The sequence below is a fragment of the Plodia interpunctella genome, chromosome 2 (genome assembly GCF_027563975.2).
Source record: "Plodia interpunctella isolate USDA-ARS_2022_Savannah chromosome 2, ilPloInte3.2, whole genome shotgun sequence".
NCBI lineage: Eukaryota > Metazoa > Arthropoda > Insecta > Lepidoptera > Pyralidae > Plodia > Plodia interpunctella.
The window spans coordinates 11,730,858-11,755,451 of NC_071295.1; the positions used below are offsets into that span (position 1 = coordinate 11,730,858).

Genomic DNA, 24,594 nt, shown 5'->3' on the forward strand with positions numbered 1-24,594 from the left:
CTTATTAACGTTACCAAATTCGAACTAACGTATTGTGTTATTGTGAGTAACGTTATGTTCAACTGTTAACGGTATGAAAGGTATCGATCTTGCTGTGATATTTAGGGTATACAATTCCCAACTTTTTTCAGTTCTGAAAATCCCGGGATTACTAATTCATAAAAAAGTTAAGATCTACTAAAATATGATTTGTCATCATCGATCGTTAGATAACAATACATCTTTCATCTGAAAAACACTATACGATTACGTTTTCACTACAATCGAACAACAGAATATGTCGTAAATATAAAAAAGTCCTAAATATTTTTTGTAAGTAAATAGGTATGTATATATCACATATACAGACGCATTTATTTAGTGTTTTAATATGTATTGATTTATTAATTTGCTATTATTCGATTAAAATGATTAAATACCTAATATTTATTATTATATCACGCTCTAAGTTCCAATGCTAACTCCAAAAAGTACGAGAGTAGAACGAATTTGAAAATAAACTTTTTTTTCATTATTTTTCAAATAAAGGACAAGGGACAAGCCAAAGTTAGTGTAGTAATAGGCATCATGGAATTAGTAAGTGTACCTCACAGATATATGAATATTTTGTTCGTATAAATTTGTGGTGTACCAATGGTGGTCTACCAATTCTTTGGTATAGGGAGGTAAAATGTATGTATGTAATGTATGCAATAGAATAATCAAAGAGTTTGTAGTGACTCATGACCACAAAGCCATGGCTCTGGTCAAATGTCTATGAGCTATTCAGTCTATCAAATACATCGATTGACAAGTTAAAGATTTATTTCTGTGCCTTTTTCTATAATACAATACCACAAACATTTGAATAACGCATGGAATTAGTAGGTACCTACCTACTAATTCCATAGAATAACGTTATTTTACCATTGTATGATATTACAAACAACACTTGACATGGTTATCAACGGCACGCACACCGAACCAAATCTATTCTTCTCTCACGTCCCTCGTACTACGATTTTAATGAATGAATGAGATAGTACGCTGTATTAAGTACGTTCTCAGTCACTAAAAAAGAATGGTGTTGTGTGCCAGTTTTGCGATTGGCCAATAATATTTATTACATTTCGTTTGTCGATTTTGATTGGTCGAAGTTGATTATGACGTTGCTGAAATTGTCAATGAAAACAAGCTGATTTAATCAATCTGGAAAAGACGAAATGACGTGAGCGAACTTTTCTAGAATTTTGAAGTCTTCGAATTATATTTATCTCTTTTTAACTCGTCGAATTCCCGTATGAGTATTTATGTTGCATCTCGTTTACCCATGGGTTGAAGGCCCTAGAATGTTCTAGACGTTTTAATGTATATATTTTGGCGCGACGGCGACGCAGCGTTTCATTCATTTCTGAAGTTTGCGATTGTGAAGTGTTATGTAGTGTTGTGTGTGATTTCTATTGAATTTCAAGATTTTAGTACTAGTGGATTAAATTGGATATTTAGAATAAGTAAGTACTTTTATTTATTTAGCTATTCGTGTAAAAATTAACAAAAGTTGTAAAACTAAATTGATACACTTCCAAAAAAGGTGTTCATCGTGGATCGTGGGCTAATGGATTCTCTCTTTTGTTCCAGGTTTAAGTCTACACAATGGGTAAAGATTACTATAAAATATTAGGAATCTCGAAAGGCGCGACAGACGATGAAATTAAGAAGGCCTACCGTAAATTAGCTCTGAAATACCACCCTGACAAGAACAAGGCTGCGGGCGCTGAGGAGAGGTTCAAAGAAGTGGCTGAGGCTTACGAGGTGTTGTCTGATAAAAAGAAGAGAGAAATCTACGATGCGCACGGCGAGGAGGGTCTGAAGGGAGGAATGGGCGGCCACAACGGGCCTGGAGGCGGCCAGTCGTTCTCCTACACATTCCACGGTGATCCGAGGGCGACTTTCGCTCAGTTCTTTGGCTCGGCAAGTCCGTTCCAAGCTTTCTTCGACCTCAACGGTGGCAGTGGCGGAGGCACGACGATGTTCTTCGACCGCGACATGGACGTCGATATGGATCCCTTCGCGAACATGGGCATGGGAACGGCGCGGCCTGGAGGCCCGGGAGGCGCTTTCCGCAGCCACAGTTTCAATTTCCACGGATCGCCAAATAGGAAAGAAAAAACTCAAGATCCGCCCATTGAGCACGATCTATACGTGTCATTGGAAGACATCGCTCGCGGATGTGTTAAAAAGATGAAAATTTCGCGCCGCGTCATCCAACCAGATGGCACGTCAAAGAAAGAAGACAAAGTGTTGACCATCCATGTAAAACCGGGTTGGAAAGCCGGCACAAAGATTACGTTCCAGAAAGAGGGTGATCAAGGAAGGAATAAGATTCCGGCTGACATTGTGTTCATCATCCGGGACAAGCCACATCCTAATTTCAAACGTGAGGGCAGTGACATCAGATATACAGCAAAGGTCTCACTCAAACAGGTATGTACCATTTATCTTAAACACTTGAGTTACTTGCTAAACTTCTGGAAATTACTGTTGTGAGTCATTGTTGTAATAAATTGTCCTCTGTTTGGAAAATCACAATTTATCATTTCAGTGTTAATTAATTGTGCTGAAAATGTAGGAAACAAAGGAAGTGAATCAATAATGGGTGACCTATTTCAATATGTGTTTGTGGGGAAGTTTATTTCTTGTAAATAGGCCATGATCTCATGTTTAGCGAACATAATCCCGTTAAGTTTACTGTGAAAGTAGGAAGTTTTTTTTACAAATATCTAACCTATTGCCTCTTTGTTCCAGGCTCTCTGTGGCACAATCATCGAAGTTCCTACGATGTCTGGTGAAAAGTTAACAGTGAATCTTCAAGGAGAAGTAGTGAAGCCCCATACAGTCAAGAGGTTCCCCGGCTATGGTCTTCCATTCCCCAAGGAACCAACAAGGAAGGGAGATCTCCTTGTTGCCTTTGACATCAAGTTCCCCGACCGTTTAAGTTCAGGAGTCAAGGAGATACTAATGGACACTTTACCTAATTAGTCTACCGGCTAAGACTGCCGAATGTCTCTTGAGAGACATTTTTGGATGTGTTTCTGTGATTTTTCAAAAACATCACAGTGTTTTTGGATCAAGTCAATGTGTCCCAATCAGGCCTTTGGCACACACTTGCCTGATTTGTTACATATTGCAGAAACCCATTTATTATATGCTCAATCATGGGGCATTCCTTTTTTTTGGAGTAGGAACTGTGTTTACTCAATTGCCGTTGTGGCATCTAGGACGGTGTGAATGATTAGCCCAATTGTTTGTTTGAGTGAGTTCTCTGCGTTGTAGTAGGGATCTAAGTGTAATTGACATACCTATTTAATTTTGTTAAGTTGTATATATTTTGTACCATTATGTAAATATTGTGATCTTGACAGTGATTGTAAGTTTTAAGTTTTGGGAAACTAACTATCATAAGTATTTTGTAATTGAAATTTGGTTTCAAGAAATAATGGTGACATCAAAATTGTAGTTATAATTATGGTTAGTGAGAAAACATGTTTAAACTTATCACTTATAATTGCTGATCAAAAGAATGATTAATAAAAGAAAAGGTTAAAAATTATATACTGGAGTTTTTTTCATGGAGAATTATCTCGGTAGCGTCGTCTCTCCGCCCACTTGAAATCTATTTTTGCTATCATTCTGACATAAGAGATGGCGGCCCATCTATGCTGGCCATGGATTTAATAAGTACCACGGAATACCTACTGATTCCATGATGCTGGCTGTGCATTCACTATCATCATCATCGAATTGAAGTTTGGTCACCACATGGAAACCCTATTCCTTATTATTGAGACAATAGTAGGTACCTAAGTAGTAGATGATAATTTTTGCGAGACTGGCACAAGATGGCAGTATGCGTAAGGTCATGTCAGATGCATTTAGGCAACTCTTGAATAGAATCTGGGATACTGACTAATTTTAGCAATGACATTGTTAACAACAATTTGACATAGTATATGAACATTACTAATATTCATAATCTGTGGTCTTTGAATGGAAATACACGTTCGGTAAAAGAGAATCATAGAACTGATCTTAGTCTGTCGCTGTCGGTTCTTACGTCAGGCACCGAAATACCTACCACGACGCGCCCACCACCGCTATCTTTTCATCACTGCACACTTCTGCATTGTGCAGGCTTCAGTGGCGTAGCAAGAGGCGGGCCGCACCGGGCATCCCTTTTTTGGGATGAACCCCTTCCGGTGAATTAACTTTAGAAACAATGTAGCCTATACAAACATTTAAAAAATTCGCTAGCACTTTTCTTCGGGAAATCCTATACAAAATATAAATTTTCAAAATATAAAAGAAAGGAAAAGATTAAAATACTTTTTCTGTGTCCTAGTTTTTTTGTGTTTTGTTATTTGTTTCATACTTTAAATGTAAATATTGAATGATCCATGACGTTTACCATATAAAATTAATTCTTTTTACTATCGAAAGGATGACACCACCGACTTCCGCACAGGGTGCCACCCAAGGTAGCTACGCCACTGGTATTCCACAGAAAAAGTTTCGTTTATAAATAAACGGAGATGTGTGTTGTGAACAGGAGTGGGATATTTCAAGATAATGTTTGTTTAGTGCCGATTTCCAAACGGAAAACATTACCTCCTCATAGGGTGTGAGGCGCGTGAAGTCCTACCTGAAGCCCTGGGTATACAGGCTTATATACCTATATGCTCGTATATTTTCACCAAAGGTTCCAACTTAAAATAAAATGCAATCACTTTTCTAATAGGTATTTGTACACTGAAAAAATCGAACAAAATTCATGGAGCATAGAGACCTCTTGAACTGGTTCGTTTAACCACAGCACCGTAAAATCTTGTAGGCTATACTACCAGGCAGATATACTTACAGCTATGTGCGGTCAAGGACATAACTCTTTCTGGCCTCGATGAGTCAACAGTCGTATTGTTTGGAAAATTGGCAATACAAGGTACCTATATTATAGTTTTCTGACCACAGAAGTCGAGTTAAAATTCTGTGCTTTTAACCCAAGCCATAGATTATACCTATAATATAGGTACATACTTCCAGTACCTAAGCTTAGAAAGTTCCCAAAAATCCTATTCAAAATTCAAATGATCTCTCATACCCATTAGGTACTATCAGGAAGTTAGCTACCCGTAGTCCTATCTAATCAGAATTTAAAAGAAAGGTACTTAGTAAATAACATACCTATCGTGTCGATTTATTGAAAAAGCAATTCACAAAGTAGGTAAGAGCTTACATATAATGAATTAATTTATCTAGAAAATCTGAAAGGTAATCAAAAATTCAACGTCAAACAATGAAAATTTACAAATAAGTATTAGTAGTATTAATTAGTAGATTATTAGTACCTACTAATTCCATGGTATTTCCAGATATTTGGTGCAGTATCTACGTCATAAAAGGCACCCTGAGCAGTAAACATAATTGGCCTCTTATCGCTTGAAGCCCGTGCTATAATTCTATTATCTGCTAAATATATACATATTTTGGTAGGTACCTAACCAAAATTTTATACACCAAAATATTCAGATCAATAAACTCTAGTAAAAGTTATATTATTAATTAAACAAAGTCATCCTCAACCTTGTATTCCCCTCTCATACGATGTCAATGACCTTGCAGTGTTGTACCAACTATTATGTAGTAGGAATCAGTAGCAATAATTATTTTTTAAACAGAATGAAAATAAATAAATACACCGTCGAAAAGTCTAGATCCGAGATACTAATAGGTCATTTGCAAATCTGGTAAAATAATGAGTTTGCATTGCATAAAGCTATCACCTTGTAATAAGGTTCATTATGCCGTTATTTTCCTAACGGTACCTACGTCCATCGAAGAGCCTAGATTGTTCGACGCGTACGCGCGCTCTGTTAGAAACGGAATAGCGACCGGCTAGTTCTAGCTCAAGCAGTTTTGTAATTCTGTGTCGGTCAGGCGCCCACTGCGGTGTTGACAGTCATTATTATCATTTACCCCGTTTTTTTACCTTTTTACAGGATATCGAAAATGTTTCAGTACCTAGAAATTCACTAGCATTTGATTGTATTTGTTCAAACGTCTTAAAGTAATAAAAAGCAAAGTGCATCTAATATAGACGCTCGTATCTACTTTATTGCTACCAATAAACGCTAATCCGCATTTCTTGCAGAGGATTGACCTAACATAATAGAGTAATTACGTATGCCAGCCGCCCTTTATCTGTGCTAGTTCTGTAAATCGGCATTTCAGATTAAAGTTAGCGAATTTATAAAATGAATATGACGAAAACGTCTTGTTTTGATTGATTAGTTAGTTATCTATATTGACGATCGTATCTTGTAGTTGTAGATAGAATAGAAAAGCCATACTTAGATAAAATCTCCCAAGTTTAGTGGAGATTCCTGCACTCTAGTATCATTTGGAGAGGAAGCTCCAAGAATCATACACGTGACTGATTTTATATCACGTGTTGAAGAAACGTGATAAGCGATTCTGTCGCACATAAACGTAGGTTACTCCATTATAACACGGTCCATGCAATGTGATCTGCCACACAGTACTGTTGCATAACGTAAAGCGTCTACATAATTTGTTCGGATTACAATAATTTTATTTGTTGTGACGAGAATATCTCGAGACACGGGTACGCTCTAGATATTATAATTTGTATACAAAATTATCATTTTACAAAGAAGACGATGCAATCTACCTGCCAGAACTAATTATTTTTTCTAGAAAGTTCAAAACTTTCTCAAAAAATGAAGTTATCACAGTATTGAATATATTCTTTTTCTACTTGATTTTAAGAACATTTTCTGTATGTAAATCATACACTTAAAAAAATTAAATTAATGAATCAAGGGTAAAATAAATTACACAATTAGTGACTTTTAAGTTTTAATTGACGATTTTCCGAAGCTAATAATGTTAATAGCACAGAAATGACATTGGTGGGATTGTACGGAACTACCTACCAAAATGAAGTGCTTGGATAGTCTGGCGCTTAGCCATGAGGAAGTCCGTAAACAAAATATTATTTTGAAACTTCCACCAGAATTAAGATCTTCGAAACTTTTCATTCGTTGAAAGTTTAAGTACGAGTAAGTAAGAGGAGTAATTTTAGTTAATAAAATCTTGGTATATATCTACTAAATTTTAAATTAAACCTTCTAAGTATAATGTTTTTCTGTTATTGTTTTCGAATGTTAAGGATCAAGAAAATTCTTTTTATCGTCGACTAGAGAACTTTGAGACTGTTTGATGATATTTCCAACGGTAGACTTGGCTTTATACAAATATCATCAGGAAGTATTAACAACTTTCCATTATAATACACAATTTTAAACCTTTGGCCTTGCCTAGAATCACGTGTTAACAAATGCATCCAAAGAAACAAAAATCCTCTCTATTGTCTCTGGCGTAAGGTTGATGTTAGGAAAGTTGCATTGTATTCGTAGTAAAGCATTGTATTCGTAGTAAAGCATTGTATTCGTAGTAAAGCATTGTATTCGTAGTAAAGGGCGCAGATTCGGGTTCTTTTTTTTCTCAGCAATAGGGGGTTATTCATACTGAGGCCGAATACTCTAGAAATAATATTGTACAAGGACGTTAACTTACGCAGCGTTTATCAGCTCCTAATTTTTATAGACACGTCAATTTGTTGTCACACTGATTATGATTGATAAGTTATTAAGGGAGGAAATTAAAAACGTGTTCAAGTGCGTGATATGCATAATACCACATGATACATTGAGGTATTCATTATATCTTGTACATATTAAACATGATATGATATAATTAAATGTGAATGTTTAGATAATGATATTTTAATTTTTTATTTAATATAGTGTACGGTTTCACCCTAGGATCTATTTTAGTGTCACGTAAATAAATTTGGTATGTTTCCAAATTTTTAATAAGTACATTTCTATGTATAGCTTCTTTTTCAATCAATAAGTTTAAAATGTTTTGCTACAATATAAATTATTTATTGTAATATTTATTGTAATATGATAATATGATAATATTATAATTTAATGTAATCGTAAATTTAAATTTCTTTTATCGTGATTTCTGGCGAGCATCGCAATTTTCTTGGCACGAACTGAGCTACCCTCCCACGAAATCGGTAGTTCGGTACACAACATTCCGTGAACTAAGTGAACTAAAATAGTTTAATTTTCATACAATGTTGCTTATTGAATTACTTTTCCAACATTAATGGTATTAATGTATGGTTCAGTTGCTCGTGTTGACTAAAAATAGGTTGTTAAGGCTGGTCTTGGAAAAAACAGTACCATATTGGCTTAGATACTATATAACCGCATTAGGCGATTACTTATTATAGAACAAACTTATAAAGTTATAAATACTTTAGATTAAGCATATTTGTATATGCTTAGCGTAGCGTACGAGCGTACGAGGTGAGAACTTGTAGGATAAATAATGATACATTTCTGAAAAGTAACAACTTATCAGTCTGATTTAGGCTGACGATAAATATATAATTATTTATTGAAAACACAAATATTTTGAAGTATTGTTTATTATATATTTTATAGTATATACATATAAGTATTGTATAGTAAGTATATATTGTAGTGTGAGCCCCAGACCTAGCGCCATTTCTAGATCCGACCCTGACATTGTGATTTTGACAATCGTATGTTTCGATTTACAACCGCTATCGGTCGTGCAATATATTATACAGAATTATTAATACCAAAGCTCAATATATTTACGCACACAGATATTAAATCAGCGCTTTACGATAAGATCTTCCCATACAATCAAGCATAGTGCATAATGCTATCGATTTAAAGTTACAAAAATAGAGTAGACTAAACTATAATAAGTTGGCATTGAATTGGCTAGAGTTCGCCCACCCATCTGCAGAATGATATTTGTGACATGCGCGATACAAACAACCGTGGCTGTGCTACTAATGATATAATATATTGCTACTGCAATGCATGCAGATGATATAATATAACCTTCCTCTATGAGTAGGTAGGAGGGAATTGTTATTTGTCTTAATTCAGTGATTATTACGGCATTGACAGTGGGTGGGGTCTAGGTATTGAACGACATGTATATTATATGAATTTTTCATTAAATGATTAGGTACCTAATTTTTCAGAGCCGATCTAGTATTACGTTCTTCAAAACTAGAATTTTGTAAGCTTATCTGATAATTAGGAATGACGATAAATTACCTAGCAAATATTCTTTAAATATACCTACGTAGGTTGGTACATAATAAACGCAATAGGAATTGAAAGGCATGTCCTATATATACTTAACTAGGCCATACCTATTAAATTTTCAGCTTTCGTCCTCAGTTATCGTATGTCCCGCATCTAATCACACTGGATCGATTTCGAAAAGGTCCTTATGTCATACTTTGTTCTCAATTTCTGTTCATTCGGGCTCATTCACGTTTTAATTTAAACAGGTGCTCGTTCAATACATAAGTATAAAATGAAGTACTTAATTGCTCAATTAATACTGTTTAATGAGTTTATTTTTGTTTTTTTTTTTGCTGATGATATTCTGAAACGCTAGGTTGTTAATATTGTAAAGTAAAATTTCAATGTGTACTTAGTTATAACAATAATGGCACTCCATTTAATACGATCCTTAGATAGGACATCCACTGAAAGTCTAAGCATAACAATATTAATTACTAGCTGCGCCTCGGGGCTTCGCTCCCGTGGGAATTTCGGGATAAAAAATACCCTATGTGTTATTTCAAGTTATTTTCTACCCATGTACCAAATTTCATAACAATCGGTCCAGTAGATAATACGTGAAGAACAAGCAAACTTTCTTTCGCATTTATAATATTAGTTGGAATTGGGATTAAATAAATGTCATAATTAACAAAATAAAACATTAATTGCAGACGCTCGGCGCTCGTTTGCCTAATTTCGGCTGCAAATATACACAAACACACACACACAAACATTCTAGGCACACAGGCACACCTATGACGGACAGTGGGTGCATTTTTTTAACATCCTATAACACAAACGATAATGCAAAGACCAAGGTCTGTCAATTCGCACAGTACATACTAACAGGTCCTGACATCAGCAGCACCAAATTCATCCTGCATACTTATTTTATGCAGTCACACATTACAACAATAAATTTTATATCCATAACATAAGGTTGTAAATGGATGTGATAGTATTTGACAAACAGCATTTGGAATGTGAACATACGGTAGGTTTGTTTGAGCCAGCAAGGACGCCATCGTCCTACATGTGGCTATACAGCAATGATAATATATTATGAGTCATGAAATGGGATCGTCGACTGCTTCAAAAATCGTGAAAGGCAATAAAAAACCGGACAAGTAACTATTTAGGTACGTGGTGATCGGACTTGTAAGCATCGGATCTAAAAGTGTGTGTATTATTTATAAAAAGTATGAATTATATTTGTTTTAAAATAATATTTCAAAACACGAATACGATTAAAATTGTCTGGAAAAATATAAAAGATTTGGCGCCCCCAATATTTTTTGCTCTGGACAAATTGATTACCGACAGGTGCTCCATTTTTGCTTAAAATACCTATAGCATAATTTCTTGCGATCGGGATTTCGTAAAATTACCTAGTTCCAATAATTAAAATAAAAAACAAAGTACTTAACTATGTCCTATTGTATAGGTACACAATTGCACTTAAGAATTTAAATAGTAGGTACCTAGCGCCTTTGTGGCCTTGTACTTACGAAGGATTTAGAAGTGATTGCTATTTTCTAACAGCAGGCGGCTTAAGTCATGTGCGACTCGGATAAGAGAATAGAGGAGTCCCCATGGATTTCGTCTACGAAGCGAACTATATAAAATGAATATCTACAAGGCAAATTATCTAAACTTAAACAACTTTCATTCGTTATGCCTAAAGAACAAAACGTGTTAAGTTACATTGTATCGTGGAAATGTATTACCATTACAGTTTGGAGAACAATTACAACTAAAAGAAAATGAAATATGGAATTTAAAACAATTTTAATTTACAAAAAAACATCAAATTAAAGTCAAGCCTTTCCTAACCTAACATAGAAGTGGTTTGTGGTAGGTATTACTTTATTGATACTTACCTTTATAGTATTAGGTATTAATTTAGATCTTCATTATACATTTGAATTCTTGGTAGGGTTTAGTAGGTCTTAAACGTAAATGTTTTTAAATCTGTGCCATAGACTAACTTCACTGCTATCTGTTCATGCCCATAGTTTAAATATTCTTATTTATTATAACTTTATTGTATAACTATAGTTATATAAAAAAAGTTAAGTTATAAAAGTTATTTTGCATCAAATGTGCCATTACATATTTCTACGTAGATATGTGAAAATGTTACAAAATTGATTAAATAAATAGTTGAGAGTTTAGAAGAGAAAATTACAGGAATTCATGAAGCAAAAAACCTTTTATCTATACAGGTACTTAGGTAGGTATATAAGTAGGAATCTAAGGTAGGAATATGATCTAATTATTCCAATGATGTGAATGGCAAATAAATAAAAACATTGCGGAAATTCGTTTTCAAGATCCCAGAAGCACTACGTCCCAATCGCCATCTGTAATCTGGTGGTCATTATAATAAAATTAAATAAGTCTTGAGCACAGAAAATCCGACATCCTGAATTAGCGTCTCATCCTAGGAATGTTGGTTACCGATCTCGCAAAAGAGAAAAGTACACATTAACTACAAACAAGGATATTATTTTATGTCTTCTTCTTTTTGGTAGGTTTCACCTGAGCGTCTGGTTGCTTCCAGGGCTTCAAAGAAGGTTGGGGTAGCTCCATGCAGTCCACCAGCGGGTTGGTGGGGCTGACGGCTTCCATGACCCTTGGCTGTGCCTTGTCGAGGAGCACCTCGTTGATACAGATGACCCCAGCGAGGGTAGTTTTCCGGATCTCTGTGAGTTGTTCTGAAAACAGATATACTAACTCTAGACTAACTATACTAACAGATATAGATACAAGTATAACGTTCCATTATGACGCCTTTATCATTAAGAACGAAATTTTAAAGTATCTAAAGAAGGCATCATCTTAATTATACGGTGAATCCCTTATTATCTCAAATATTTTAAATTTTCAGCGCATACATTAGGTTAGTAGCATTTAGTTTTGGTGTTAGGTACGTCTATTTTTAAGGTACATACAATACCATGATGCTACCATTCTACCATTTCAGCGTTACCTTATTCGCTATAGTCTACAGCCTAATTACCGTAAAGGTCAACCCATGGTCGGCCCATCTCATCGCAAGACTTACCAGCAGTGAATCCGACGGTGGTGTCGTTGGTCTCGTACCAGAAGCGGTCGCCGACCTTGAGCCTCAGGAACTGGTCCGCGATGAGGCAGCTGAGCGTCGGGCCCAGCAGCCGCCCGCGCGGATCCTCAGCCAGCGCGCCCGTGTACAGGTCTATGTCGTCCACTGACCTGGAATATGAGGACAGTCCTCATTTTATATTCTCTTAATCTAAATTTCTTAGCTCATCATCTCATTCTGACTAGTATACGTGAGATTATTTTTAAGCAGATTTTGGGCTCCGGGGAGTCACACGTGAAGATAAGAGAAAGAAAAACTTCGACCTCTTTGATTAAGTATGAAACCATGGGGAACACGAGCATGAAGTAAGTAAAAACACTTTATTGCACTAAAACAAGATACAAATTTGAACAAGACAACCAAAACAATATAAGAGCTAAGACAGATAGAGATACTGAAACTTCTTACAAACCACTTACTTATAAATCTTACAGATTCGACTCAAGGAAGACTCGTCGAATATTGCCCCGAGATCTGTAAAGTTCTTAGGCCTGGACAAGCCACAATGCTCCCTCCACAGCGGGTACGGTGGCAAGCCGTGGTCTCTCCCTCGCTGGATGTTCAGCGACACCAGGTCGAGGCCACAAGGTCCAGGCTTTTTGGCTGCTGCAGTGCTGTTGTCCACCGTGACTGTGCGCTCGAAGAGATGGTTGTTTAACTGGAAACGAAGGAAGGATGACGTAGTTACGTGGCTGTTTTGAACAACAAAAATTCCTAATGATGCCTATAATGAGGTGATAATGCGAATTCTGCTACCTGACGCAATGCCAATGGTGGAATTCCACGTGATAATCTTTTAAGTGTGATGCAATTTTTTTTCTTTGCCGAGCCTTGTTTATTTGTGTGCAGTCGGTTTTCCTCATGATTCTTCGCCTTTTGGATTGTTGTTATACATAACTTGAGACTTCTTTAGATTATTGTTGATGACTGACATCCAGGTTTTAAGAGGTCTGGTTTTCTTCTACCGGTATTTATGGTTAGGTATCCAGTTCTACGTTTGTTATATGTCCAGAGAAAAATATCCACCTCATCTTTTTTAATGAAAAGAGGTGGTAAAATGGTTATAGATTATGGAAGCCAGTATTACCTCGGTAGTGACGTGCGGTCCCACGCCGTGCACCGGGGTGTTGAGCGCGGAGCTGACCGCGTTCTTGGGCCCCTTGCTCTTGTACAGCGCGTACGGGTTGAACAGCATCTGGTGCAGCTGCACGTAGTTCACGGTGCCCGTGCTCGCGTCCACCGAGTGTATTAGACCCTGGAGGCAAGTGGAGTTCAAATATTAGAAGATTTCAAGTCTTTGAAGAAAAGATTGCGCTGAAGTTTGTTACGCCGCTTCTTTTTCATCTGTGTTTTAGTAGACTTAAATCTTCGACGTCTAATAGTGATTCATAAAGATTTTGAAGATTAATTGAGTGCTGTTTAGGGTGGTTTGGCTAGTGTGTGTTTTGTTACTCTTTCACGCAAATCTACTGAATAGATTGTTATGAATACTTAGATAAGAAGAAACAAACTTACCGGTAAGAGGGTATGAGCGAATCTGAACACAGCTGCCGAGAAGTGATTGGCGACGGTAGGATCTACTGATGGATCGTACACTGTGGCATAGCCTTCCGCCTTTACAGTTAGGTTCAGGGCCCACATCACATCGTTTCCTGAAAATATTCGCAATAATAATCGTAATGAGTACCTCTTCATAGAGTGCTTGCTTAGTGCATGATGAGTGTCTCACCCCATTTGAGAACAAACGTCTCAAGTTCACGCCAATCACAAGGCCTCTATATTTTGGGTTGGCCCTATGTCGCCTCAAAAGACCACTAATAGAGCTGAGACTTTTGATGTAGTTACACTTTGAGAAATTATTACTATTAATGATAATAAGGGGAAAAAGTAGCGTAGATAAGTAGTTATTTCAATCAATTCAATCTGATGAGTATAATTGCTCCTTCAACTTTTCGATAGCACCATTTTTTCCCTTTTGACAAGGGTGGTATGGCGTGCTGTGGAGTGGAATATAATTTTATTTTATAACACACTTGCGGCTTATTAAGCTAATGTGTGTGTCATGAGGTTTGGAGATATAATCTAATCTGTTTTTAAAACTGTTGGCTGTAGGTACACTGATAACATTATCATTGAGTTTTTCCAGTCTCGTACTACTCAATTCCATAGGCAAATTTTCTTTTCTATTTTAGAAGAAGAAGTTGAAGTTTTATGTTTCTCAACCGAAGACTTACCAAGAATAGCAGGCAGGAACTCAGTATAAGTGATGTGCTGCATCTGAGCGCCAAGGATCTTACGAGTTTCGAAGTAAACTGTGTCATCGTCCCAGGCTGGGTTGAGCTGGGCCAAAGCTGTCGCCAGCCGGTTGTGTTGGCGCGCCCAGATTAGATGCATCGTGGTCAAATGGAGATTCTCGTTGGCGCGGTCGTCACCTGGTGGAGGATTAACCTTATATTTCATTTCATTCAAGACAATAAGGAATCGTATTCATAGTTGACTCGTTTCGCAAGGATTTCTGATAAGTTCGTGCAATATTATTCGTTTTCTGAGCAAAGTGGAAATGGAAAATAAATTTCTGTGAAGTTCTTGGATCTATCACAATCATAAAAGTCTACAAACTGTAATATAACCAGTTAAGGAATACTAACCTGTCTCAAAGCAATACCGGCCTTGTGCATTCATCTCAGCAGTATTACAGCCATCGTTAGGGTCAGTAGATGGAGGCAGCAGCTCTCTCGCTCCCACTCTCAGCATTTTCAGTCTGCCGCCTGTGCCGCTGCGGAGCTGGGCAGCTCGGTTGACGCCGTACCCATATACTGTGGAGCCGTCGATGAAAGCTGTGGCTTGGTTCATTTGCTCGCGGGGACCTGGCAAGTAAATTTATGTTACTGACAAACTGACAGCCTACTGAATTATTGTGTGATTAGATCTGGTTTGATCTGGATTTCGTACATGGCGACTAAGGGACACGTATCCCTGGGGGCTGATAAGCAAGAATTGTGTTCCAAAGAGGGTGGAAGTCAGGGAGTCAGATTGGAAGAAAAGTGGAAGTTGCAGTGCAGCAGAAGAAACTAAATTGAATAAAGAAATGTCCTTAGCACTTGTCCACCCATAACGCTGCCACTGGAATACAGGGAGAGGTTTACCGTACGACGTGATGCGAGGGTACCTACCAAAGTGGCAAATAGGCGCCGGCGCCGACCTGACGAACTCCATACACGTGAGGTTATAATCCTGATAGAAGGGGTCCTCCACGTCCAGTTGGACTGGGAAGCACTCAGGATGCGGCGGTTGGGACGGGTCGCAGCAGGAAAGCGAACTGCTGTTCTCTCCTGGAAGAAATACATACGTTTGATTTAAGGTTTATGTATCTATAAGTCAATAATAATACATTGCTGATTTAGGGGATCCAAGATCAGCCAATTCGTGATTTTTGAATTACCAATAGAGGGTCTATTTGGTTTACGGTCATGTGATGCCGAAACCTATAGTCTTTAACATATCCTAATAAGAACTTGAATATTTTTTTACAGATAATCGAGTAATTTAATATAAATCAACATGAGTAGTAGAGTGGAAGTAATTATAGAATGGGCAAAATGGAAATAAGAAATACTCGACTCCAATTCTAGAGTTCATCTTTATATTATGAACCCATTTTCGCAAACTGCCTCAATACTAGAAGAAGAATCAGCATGGCTGTGAACGTATTGTCGTGAGCGACACGTTGTCGCCATACCCTCCTCAATGACCTACCTTTGCTGAGAGCAGTGGCAGTAATATCATGGTCCACAAACTGTCCCCACACAGCTAACATGACTGTGAACTGCGTGTCGTGAGCGTAGCTTGGCCGGTGGACCGTCACGCTGACGTCACGAGCTGATGGTAAGGGTTCGCCGTCGACGCCCGTGCGCGGTGAACTCACGCCTGTAAAAGTGTACAGTAAAATGTAGTATAGATAGGGTGGCATGGACTAGTCTTGAGAAGGGAGAAAAGTCACATCATGAGAATAGAATATCATCTGAGGCAGCTGGAGACGTCAAATAATGTTTTGATGGTTTTGAAAAATAAACGATAATAGGCATTTTTCTTACCATCACCATAATCAGCAGGCAATACCCTTCTGAAGGGGGTCCTGGAGACGCCCCATCTCAACGGGTTGTTCAGGTTATTGCAGGTCCCATCCATGGATCTATACTTCGATGGGGGGCAGGGCGCCGCGGTCAGGCAATACGGAGGTTCAGGGAAAGATCCGTTGGTGGAAGGGCCAACTCCTATACTCCCTGCTTTTGTTGTGCTGAAATGATTTTCATTTTTATCATAACAAGGAATGTTGAATCTGTTCAGTTTATTAGGGTGTAAAGTGTAGATAGCTGACACAATAATCGTAAAATTAATGCAGTTCTAATGTCTAATCTTTGCAATAGCGTGAAAGTACTGCCAAATTGTGCGGCGAAATAGGTGTGGGTGTCACAAAAGTGATGTAACTTGGTGGTTTCCAACCACAGTCCAGAAGGAGAGAAAGGCGAAGAAAGATCTATTTAAAACGTGCCATGTAAGCGATTATTGTGAATGTCAAAACGTGTGTTCTTCAAGGGCATTACCTCATCTTCTTAGGACCTGGGTTGAAGCTAAGCATGACGTTGGATGCCCCTGGGGAAACTGATCGCTTTGATCGACCTTCGGTTCTTGGGGCTCTGCGAAGCGATGTTGGAATGACGAGGGAGGTAGGTATCATATTAATATTAAGAGTCCTACTGGCTACTTATCCTGGTAGTGATTTTTTATCCCAAAAACCCCGTTATAGAAGCCACGGCTATTAAAACCGCGAAAACATGACAAATTTGGTTCTCAATTTCGGCAATATTTAACATCCATTCCAACTTTAAACAAATTTTGCCATGTCGTTTTGATTTCTGAATGCTTGAAACGAAAGTCGTAGTCTAATACCAAGCGAATGGTCGATTACGTGTCTATGTGTCTGTAACCTGACACCTGTTAGACAAACCGAGAGTAACCTAACCTAACCTAACTAATTAGACTGGACTGCGAGTGATACCATGCTTCCGTATTTTTAACTCCCTACGACGGAGAACGATGGGTATTGTAAGTAATCCGGAGGGGAATCCTGCGTAATCTGTACCTATGTCTGTCCGTGCCATCGTAGCAGCCAAACGGATGAACCGATTTAGATTAGATATAGATATTTAAAAGATAATTTAATTTAAAGATAATTTAATTGAGAATGTTCTTATTAGCGTTTGGTAATTGTGTGTTCAGCCGTTTGGAAACCATCAGCGCTTTTCTAGCAGATGACAGGATGCCAGCAACTTTGGGCTTGGGGGGCGGAAGGTATATTATTTATTCTGTCATAAGCAACAAGCTTGATATTACAGTTATCTATGTATGTAACAACAATGAATGTCCGTAATTCGGTACAGTAACATATCCAAAGCCAGTGGTCCGACGCGAAGCCAAACTAGGTCGGATCGGGTGTCGCGGTCTCAGGTCGGCTCACGTTACTCTACTGCCGGCCGCGTTGGTTAGACAATATGATCTGGCGATATTGATTCGGCTTGGGAATTCTGTCGCATGATTCAGAGTAATTTCTAGTTAATTTGTTACTTTAAAATGACCTAGTAGCCACCTAAGTCGCAAAATTCGTTTATAGGAGTTTTCGATCAAAAGTATTTGATCAGATTTGTTGTTGTTAAACGAAAATAAATATATTCGTGATAGAGCACAGAAATCCCAACTAATATTATAAATGCGAAAGTGAGTTTGATTGACTCTTCACATTTTATCAACTCAAACATCGTCCATATAAAAAAAATATGTATATCTACATGAGATGTACTGGACGTAGGGTACAATGCATACGGAAAAAATGTGTTTCCGTGGGAAATTCATGCGGACGGGGCCGCGTGCAAAAGTTAGTAAATAATAAGTAACTACTGTGACTGAGCCGCACGAAAAAAATATTTATTCGTAATTCTGTGGAATAAGCGGAATAGATAACTCATAGTGTAGAAATTTAGATTTACAAATAAATAAAGAAAAATGGTAGCTTCTGTTGTACTTTCTTAAATATCTTTAATTTAAAGCATTCTCTAAAATCAATCCATATTAAAAATGAATAACAGTTTATAATTAGTTAAAGTAGATCCTATTTTGATTAGGACATAACTAGAGACTCCGTCAATACCGTTTTCAATTTGATGATAAATAATCGATTTTAAATCATAAGACAGAGCAATACAGTTCAATTTCGTGTATCCTCTTGATGTTATGACCAATTGATCTAATAGCTGGACGAGAAGACATCGGAAACTCTTCAATAGAAGCCAGGAATTATATAGGACGAACGTCATTTATAGGATTTTGAACCTTTGCGTGAATATAAACTTCTCTAGAATCTACATAGTTGTAAAACTCTGATAAATGCCATTGAAGTAGTAAGTTATATTAAGAGTAGTGGTGGTGTAACGGTTGAGGCACGCCGGTGACCAGAATGGTCGCAGATTCGAATCCTACACGTGCCATATGATACCAATTGTATACCAATCAGAGGGCATGAAACGGCAAGCCACTCCATTAATAGGTAGTGCCAAGAAAATCGTTGTGTGTGTTTCATTCTATGTAACGATCACGACCATCAGCCATGAGGATTACAACTCGCCTAGGTACATAAGAAGTGCAAAACAGCAAGCACAATATTTTAATAGTCATACTTAGATTATTTAATTGGTCGTAAGTTTATACATATGATAGCAGCAAGTTTAGTTTTATTTTCAATGTTTGTTATTTGTCAATAAAATTGTCTACTAAGGAAATCAGTAAACAGATAATTTTTCGCAAAGAGGTCTTCGATCGACGGCGGTAACGAAACATTTTCCTTAACACAATTCTTCTTCTTTTGATATATATTATTAGAAAAAATATATTTAAGAAACAAATAATGGTAAGCCCTTCTGGCATGATAGGGACCAACACTGTTCAAATGAGTTTCTTTCGGCATTTCTTCTCAGCAGTTGTCGTTCCGAAACGCCAGTAGTTTTGTAGCCAGTGAGAAATTAACGCGAAAAAGTATATAAAAATTAACGCGAAAAAGTGCCTGTGAAGGTCTAATTTCTAAATAAATGATTTGAATTTGATTTTTTTTCTCATGTTATGGCTCCATCGTTCGCCAAACGGATGATTTTGCCAACGTCAAGGTTGAGAGAAATCTTTGCACGGTATAGTAAAAAGGACATAGAAATAATACATATCTACGTTTAAATCACGATCAAGTCAACTCACCCATCGACCAGAAGCTTAGTGGCTTGTTCAGCAGCATAGGCAGCATCAGCCCACGGCTTCACCTCCTCAGAGGTAGCTGCTGCATTTTGCGCCCTGTTCGCTGGTGTGTCCGTCTCCAACGGCCGTCTTTTCCTCTCAACTTCCTTTCTCCTCTTCAACGCTATCTTCCCGAATGCGACAGCCGCTTGGATATCTGCTGTCCCGTTCTTGCCGCTCCATTTTGGTGGTTCTCGACCTAATATTATGATAAAGTTAGTGGATTGTGATATTTTTGCTTGCTGAAGATAAATTAGAACGTAAATAAACTTCTCGTAATATTTATTGTTATTTTCAGTCTTTTTTCTTATGAAGTCTTTTATTGCTAACACGGTATCAGATTTTATTTTATACACCTAAAGGCATCTGACGTGACTTTTGTTTTCAGTTATTTTTTAAATTCAAGTCTTTCCAATTTAAAACCCTCGTAACGTTCGGTCGGTCACTCTGGTGCCTGTGAAAACTCACGCAACGACTTTGAGTTCATAACTAATACCCGAAACTTTAGTTATTTTTTTGTACCTAAGTATCTTGTGATGTTTTCTAATTATTGACGTCTCTAAACCGGTAAGCAGTTTTGATGAAATTTTAGTTAGAATCTGAAGCGCATCTGTTGCAACTTAAATATGTTCTAGATTACCGAAAATGCTTTCATAGAGCCACACATTGTTATCTAAGATTTGACAATCAAAAGCAAGAATGCGAGATAACAATAAATAGTTCCATTGCTTTATGACTTTTTGAAACAATCCACTGTTTATCAAAATCTAACTTGTCATTTTAATTATTAAAAATCGATTATTCTTCACTATGTCAAAATTTGTATGATGCCAGTTCCGGACACATGTCGACGCGAATGCGTGAACATTGCGCGGTTAGTATGAGTACTTTTATCTACCGCTATGAAAAACCAGCAATGTATAACGAATCCGCTAATAATTGGCGAACTAATTCGGCGACAGTGTGGAGCCGGTATAAGGATCTAGTCTATATTCAAATGGTCATGTTTTAAAAAGACGCAAACATTTGATAGAACTTGTTTTGTGGCAATAGGCCTACATTTTGTATAAGTTGCTATGACGGTTGGGAAGATGAAAGTATTTTTCTTATTAAGCTATCTTCTGCTATTTACATTATCTGATTCTAACATACTTATTCTCATATCAATTTTTTTTAAAGTTCATGTTTGATAGAAAAATGTCACAGTATTATGTTATTTGGTGTAGCTTTGTCGACACTTAATAGTTCTTATTACATGTCATCGCAAAACACCTATGAAATCTCTCTGTTTTAGGCTACATCCTTGAAGGCATCAAACCAGAGCATGCTGCCAGCTTCAGACAGACAGACAGACAGACATTTGTTCTCTACGTAATTTGCTGGCACTTCTATTAGTTCGTCTGCTATGTCACGGAACATGAAGGCAGGTTATGTAGATAACGAATCTATCACTCTTTTATCTCACTTCTACCAATAGACCCACCATGCATAATATGCATACTGATGTGTATAAAGTGGTCTTCGAGTTTCTCAACTTTTGGCTCCGTTTACCCCGTCAGAGATGAAGTAGTGATTCGGTGTCTTACCTGCCAAAGGCCATTTCTTTTCCATCAGCGGCTTCAACTCCGGCGCTAAAGTTTGATTACTTATCAATACAGGAACTGGTACATTAGGGCTCCCTGGAGACAACCTTAGCGTCAAATTGCTGATTGGTCGAGGCGACTGTGACGTCACTTGAGCGGCGCTGTTGATTGGCGGAGGCGCCTGTGACGTTACAGGCGTAGCGCTGCTGATAGGTGTAGCTTGTGACGTCACTTGTGTCGGGACGCTGATTGGTGATAAAGTTACAGAATTGGATTCTGAAGGCAGTTCTGTTGTGTTGTCGTCGCTAAAATCACCTAGGTTGTAAGTTACGGTGACGAGGAGTGATATAGCGAGGATTATCCTGGGAACAATATTAATGATTGTTTTTATAAGTTACAATTTTATAATTCTTGGAAGATTAAAATAGTAACTTCTCTCTATGTCCAGAAGTAGAACTGTGATCTTTATGGCGTGGTAATAACGCCCTTATCACGCCATTAACACCCATAATTTACAATGAATTAGGGCATGATGATGTGATGTTGATCGCACAATTAATGTCTGACGAAACATGTTGTGGATACACTTCTGCAAACTTTTATTTAGTGGATTGAACATTTCCTAAGAATAAAGAGTTTGCTGGATGCAAATTCAGACTTAAGATCAAGACTTCCCTTTCTTTTTCGGTATTTTTTTTTTACTTCCTGCTTACATCGTGCGTTATTTTAACCATGAATTTTGTTAAAATTATTAGTTACCAGTTCCATGACGACTTATTAGGCATCTCGAAGTTCCTAATGTCTAATTAAAAAGTCGCAAACAAAATTAACAAGAAATACTAGTTGCCGGTGGTAACAACCATAGATAAAAGAATAATTTGATAACGTTTATAAAAATTTGACTTCTAAAATTAGGGAATAATCACGCGGTTCGTATTTTCTTACTAAAACAAAATGCACTGACCCGATTAAATATGTCATTAATTGTATTAACAATAAAACTGGTCTGTCGATTAAGTTGTTTGAAAAAAAGGCGGTTGGTAACCGAGCAGACACGCACAAGTTTTGAAGAATTATCAAACAGATCAATTACCAATTAACTTAGGAAAGCTTGAGACGAGTCTTTCTCAAGAGGCGTATGGAATCGATATCATAGGATTTCATTCACTCTTTATCATACTTACATAAGACTAGCGCAACAGATACACTGGAAGTTGCGGAGCCTCTTCTGGTAGCTCCTGGATAGACTGGATTCGAAGACATACGTGGGTGCGACCAGGGGCGTGCGCTCCCCGTCCTTGGACGTCGATGGACGGTACATTTTCTACATAGAACAATAAAGGCATAAGATCTAAGAATAAAAGTTATTTTACACGTAGTGTAGAGTGTTAAAAGTTAAACTTAGTGAAGTTCTGACTTAGTAGTATTGACTGAGGATGCAACGAACAGCGTCTTTTAACATCTAAACTGTCCATCCATGCGTAATATCTGGATACGCAGAGATGGACAGGATATAACAGGAGCTTCTCTAAATTGAAGGCACCGCTTGTCAAATTATCAGCATAGTAACTATTTAATGTTCTTTTGTTTATAGAAAATCCTCCTTATGGAGGATAGGCTATGGCCATGATGCCCACGACCCAGGTATCATGTTTTATTCCGGGATAACAGACAGAACGGAAAACTCAAAAGCCATTAAAAAAAAATTCTTTGTCGATTTGAATTTGTTAGGACTAATAGATTCCATTAATAACATGTTTTCGTTGCATAGGTAATATTTTGTTATAAAAGTTCTGTCTTTAACAAACTGGTCAGAATGATATTTATGTTTATCTATGGTAGTTAAAACTTGTTAGTCGAAAATCACACGCTACACGTGTATCGGCCGAATATGACGACATACCTACAAAAAAAAGCTTTTTTTTTAGGATTTTCAAACATTTTATATTTTTTTTAAGAAGGTCAGATTATTTTAAGAAGGTCCAAGAAAAAAGCCCTGTGGAACCTAGTGCGAGATTCAGCATTGTGGATTACTAATTTATTAAAATGTGAATTTTAGTTATGTTTAGTAGGTATAATAAACATATCTTTCCATCGCATTTATGTGGGGAAAAAATATTGTTGTTTCAAGCATTTCCTGATACCGAAATCCGAAATCTAATTAAGGTAAGTAAGTATATGAAATTGACGCAGAAAGTCCCCACTTCAATATTAAAAATACAGTCTTTTCATTATTAATTCAAGAAGTACAATGAACAAAGGATTCAACAAGGATTATTCTTTATAATTAGTTTACTAATAAAAAAAGTTTAACTGTAGGTAGGTATCTACTATCACAATCTCATCTCCTTTTAATTAATAGATTTATTTATTTATTATTAGGTTAATATTAACCGCCTTTTGTTAATAAAAATACTCATTATTTAAGCTGTGGCTTTCCCACATTAGTCGCGTAGATCTAACCTTAGCTTAAGAGTTTTTGAATCGGTATTCTGTTTAATTAATTCTGATTAAGACAGAGCCGTTTTTACTATAATAAAATTGATTGTAAATAAAATATACCTACAATTCATATCACTTTGTAAATTACAATATAGCTAACTTGACTTTGCGTACACTTACTTTCAGTATTAGATAATTTCAAAGACGTATCCTCATTGAGAGGAGCTTTTAGATGTGTAAAAATAATTTTAATTAGAAATTCATTTTAGGTTCTTATAACGTCTTCGTTTACTAAGTACTAAGGCTTGCATATACCTAGTCCACTGAAAAAAATACTCACTTGTTTAATTTATTTACTTAAACTACTTTTAAACTATCACAAACTCATCTCTAAACTTGTCACCAAACAAATCCACTAGTTAGGTGTTTAAAATTTTGAAGGGCTATTACCCAACCGCCCTACAACACGCACGACTTTAGACTGATTCTATGAGAGAACCGGTTGATTGTTAGTTAACAAATTGACTTCGTAATATTGTTTATTATAATCTAATTAATTCATAAATAAGTAAAGTAAGCGGTATACGTGACACTTTTGCTTTGTGGTTTATTAAGATGTTAATTAGTTTTTTTTTATTATAGGTACGTTAAAATGTTGCTGTTAAACATTGTTAATATTATGCAGTTTATCTATGATATTAGCTTGTACCTTCATTATTTACTTACCTCTAGTTAACTTATTACCAACTGGAAAAATCTATAATAAAAAGTCGTTAAAAATCGTCGAAGTGTCTGTTTGTTTCCTTGATTGTACGAGGGAATTGCAACAATATTAGATTATATCTAGCCGCGGCTTCACTCG

General features: G+C 36.9%; 2 protein-coding genes across 3 annotated transcripts; one reads left to right on the plus strand and one right to left on the minus strand.

The window, feature by feature from the left end:
- Positions 1-1,176: 1,176 nt before the first annotated feature.
- Positions 1,177-3,589, plus strand: LOC128678803 (uncharacterized protein). Its single transcript, XM_053760622.1, has 3 exons — positions 1,177-1,490; positions 1,618-2,463; positions 2,785-3,589. The coding sequence occupies exons 2-3, from the start codon at positions 1,633-1,635 to the stop codon at positions 3,016-3,018; spliced, it is 1,065 nt and encodes a 354-aa protein (XP_053616597.1). The 5' UTR covers positions 1,177-1,490; positions 1,618-1,632; the 3' UTR covers positions 3,019-3,589.
- Positions 3,590-8,071: 4,482 nt separating this feature from the next.
- On the minus strand, positions 8,072-24,223 carry LOC128678790 (chorion peroxidase-like). Of its 2 annotated transcripts, XM_053760601.2 has the most exons (15): positions 24,073-24,223; positions 22,475-22,614; positions 21,294-21,652; positions 19,672-19,906; positions 16,977-17,069; positions 16,467-16,669; positions 16,129-16,299; positions 15,546-15,704; positions 15,021-15,239; positions 14,607-14,804; positions 13,888-14,024; positions 13,460-13,627; positions 12,792-13,030; positions 12,316-12,482; positions 8,072-11,965 (listed from the first exon to the last, which is right to left on the minus strand). In XM_053760601.2, exons 2-15 carry the CDS (start codon positions 22,609-22,611, stop codon positions 11,760-11,762), a joined length of 2,691 nt encoding a protein of 896 aa, XP_053616576.1. In that variant the 5' UTR covers positions 22,612-22,614; positions 24,073-24,223; the 3' UTR covers positions 8,072-11,759. The 2 variants fall into 2 exon arrangements, with proteins under 2 accessions (XP_053616576.1, XP_053616584.1); XM_053760609.2 differs by lacking the exon at positions 16,977-17,069 and having other exon boundaries at positions 8,074-11,965.
- Positions 24,224-24,594: the final 371 nt, after the last annotated feature.

Excerpts from the sequence above, each read along its gene's own strand:
- LOC128678790 (XM_053760601.2), bottom strand. The coding sequence starts at position 22,611 with ATGTACCGTCCATCGACGTCCAAGGACGGGGAGCGCACGCCCCTGGTC. Across the intron at positions 17,070-19,671 it reads ACTAAGCTTCTGGTCGATGG|AGCCCCAAGAACCGAAGGTC; the intron begins GTGAGTTGACTT and ends ATCGCTTCGCAG. Across the intron at positions 15,705-16,128 it reads TGCCACTGCTCTCAGCAAAG|GAGAGAACAGCAGTTCGCTT; the intron begins GTAGGTCATTGA and ends TATTTCTTCCAG.
- LOC128678803 (XM_053760622.1), top strand. The coding sequence starts at position 1,633 with ATGGGTAAAGATTACTATAAAATATTAGGAATCTCGAAAGGCGCGACA. Across the intron at positions 2,464-2,784 it reads CAAAGGTCTCACTCAAACAG|GCTCTCTGTGGCACAATCAT; the intron begins GTATGTACCATT and ends TCTTTGTTCCAG.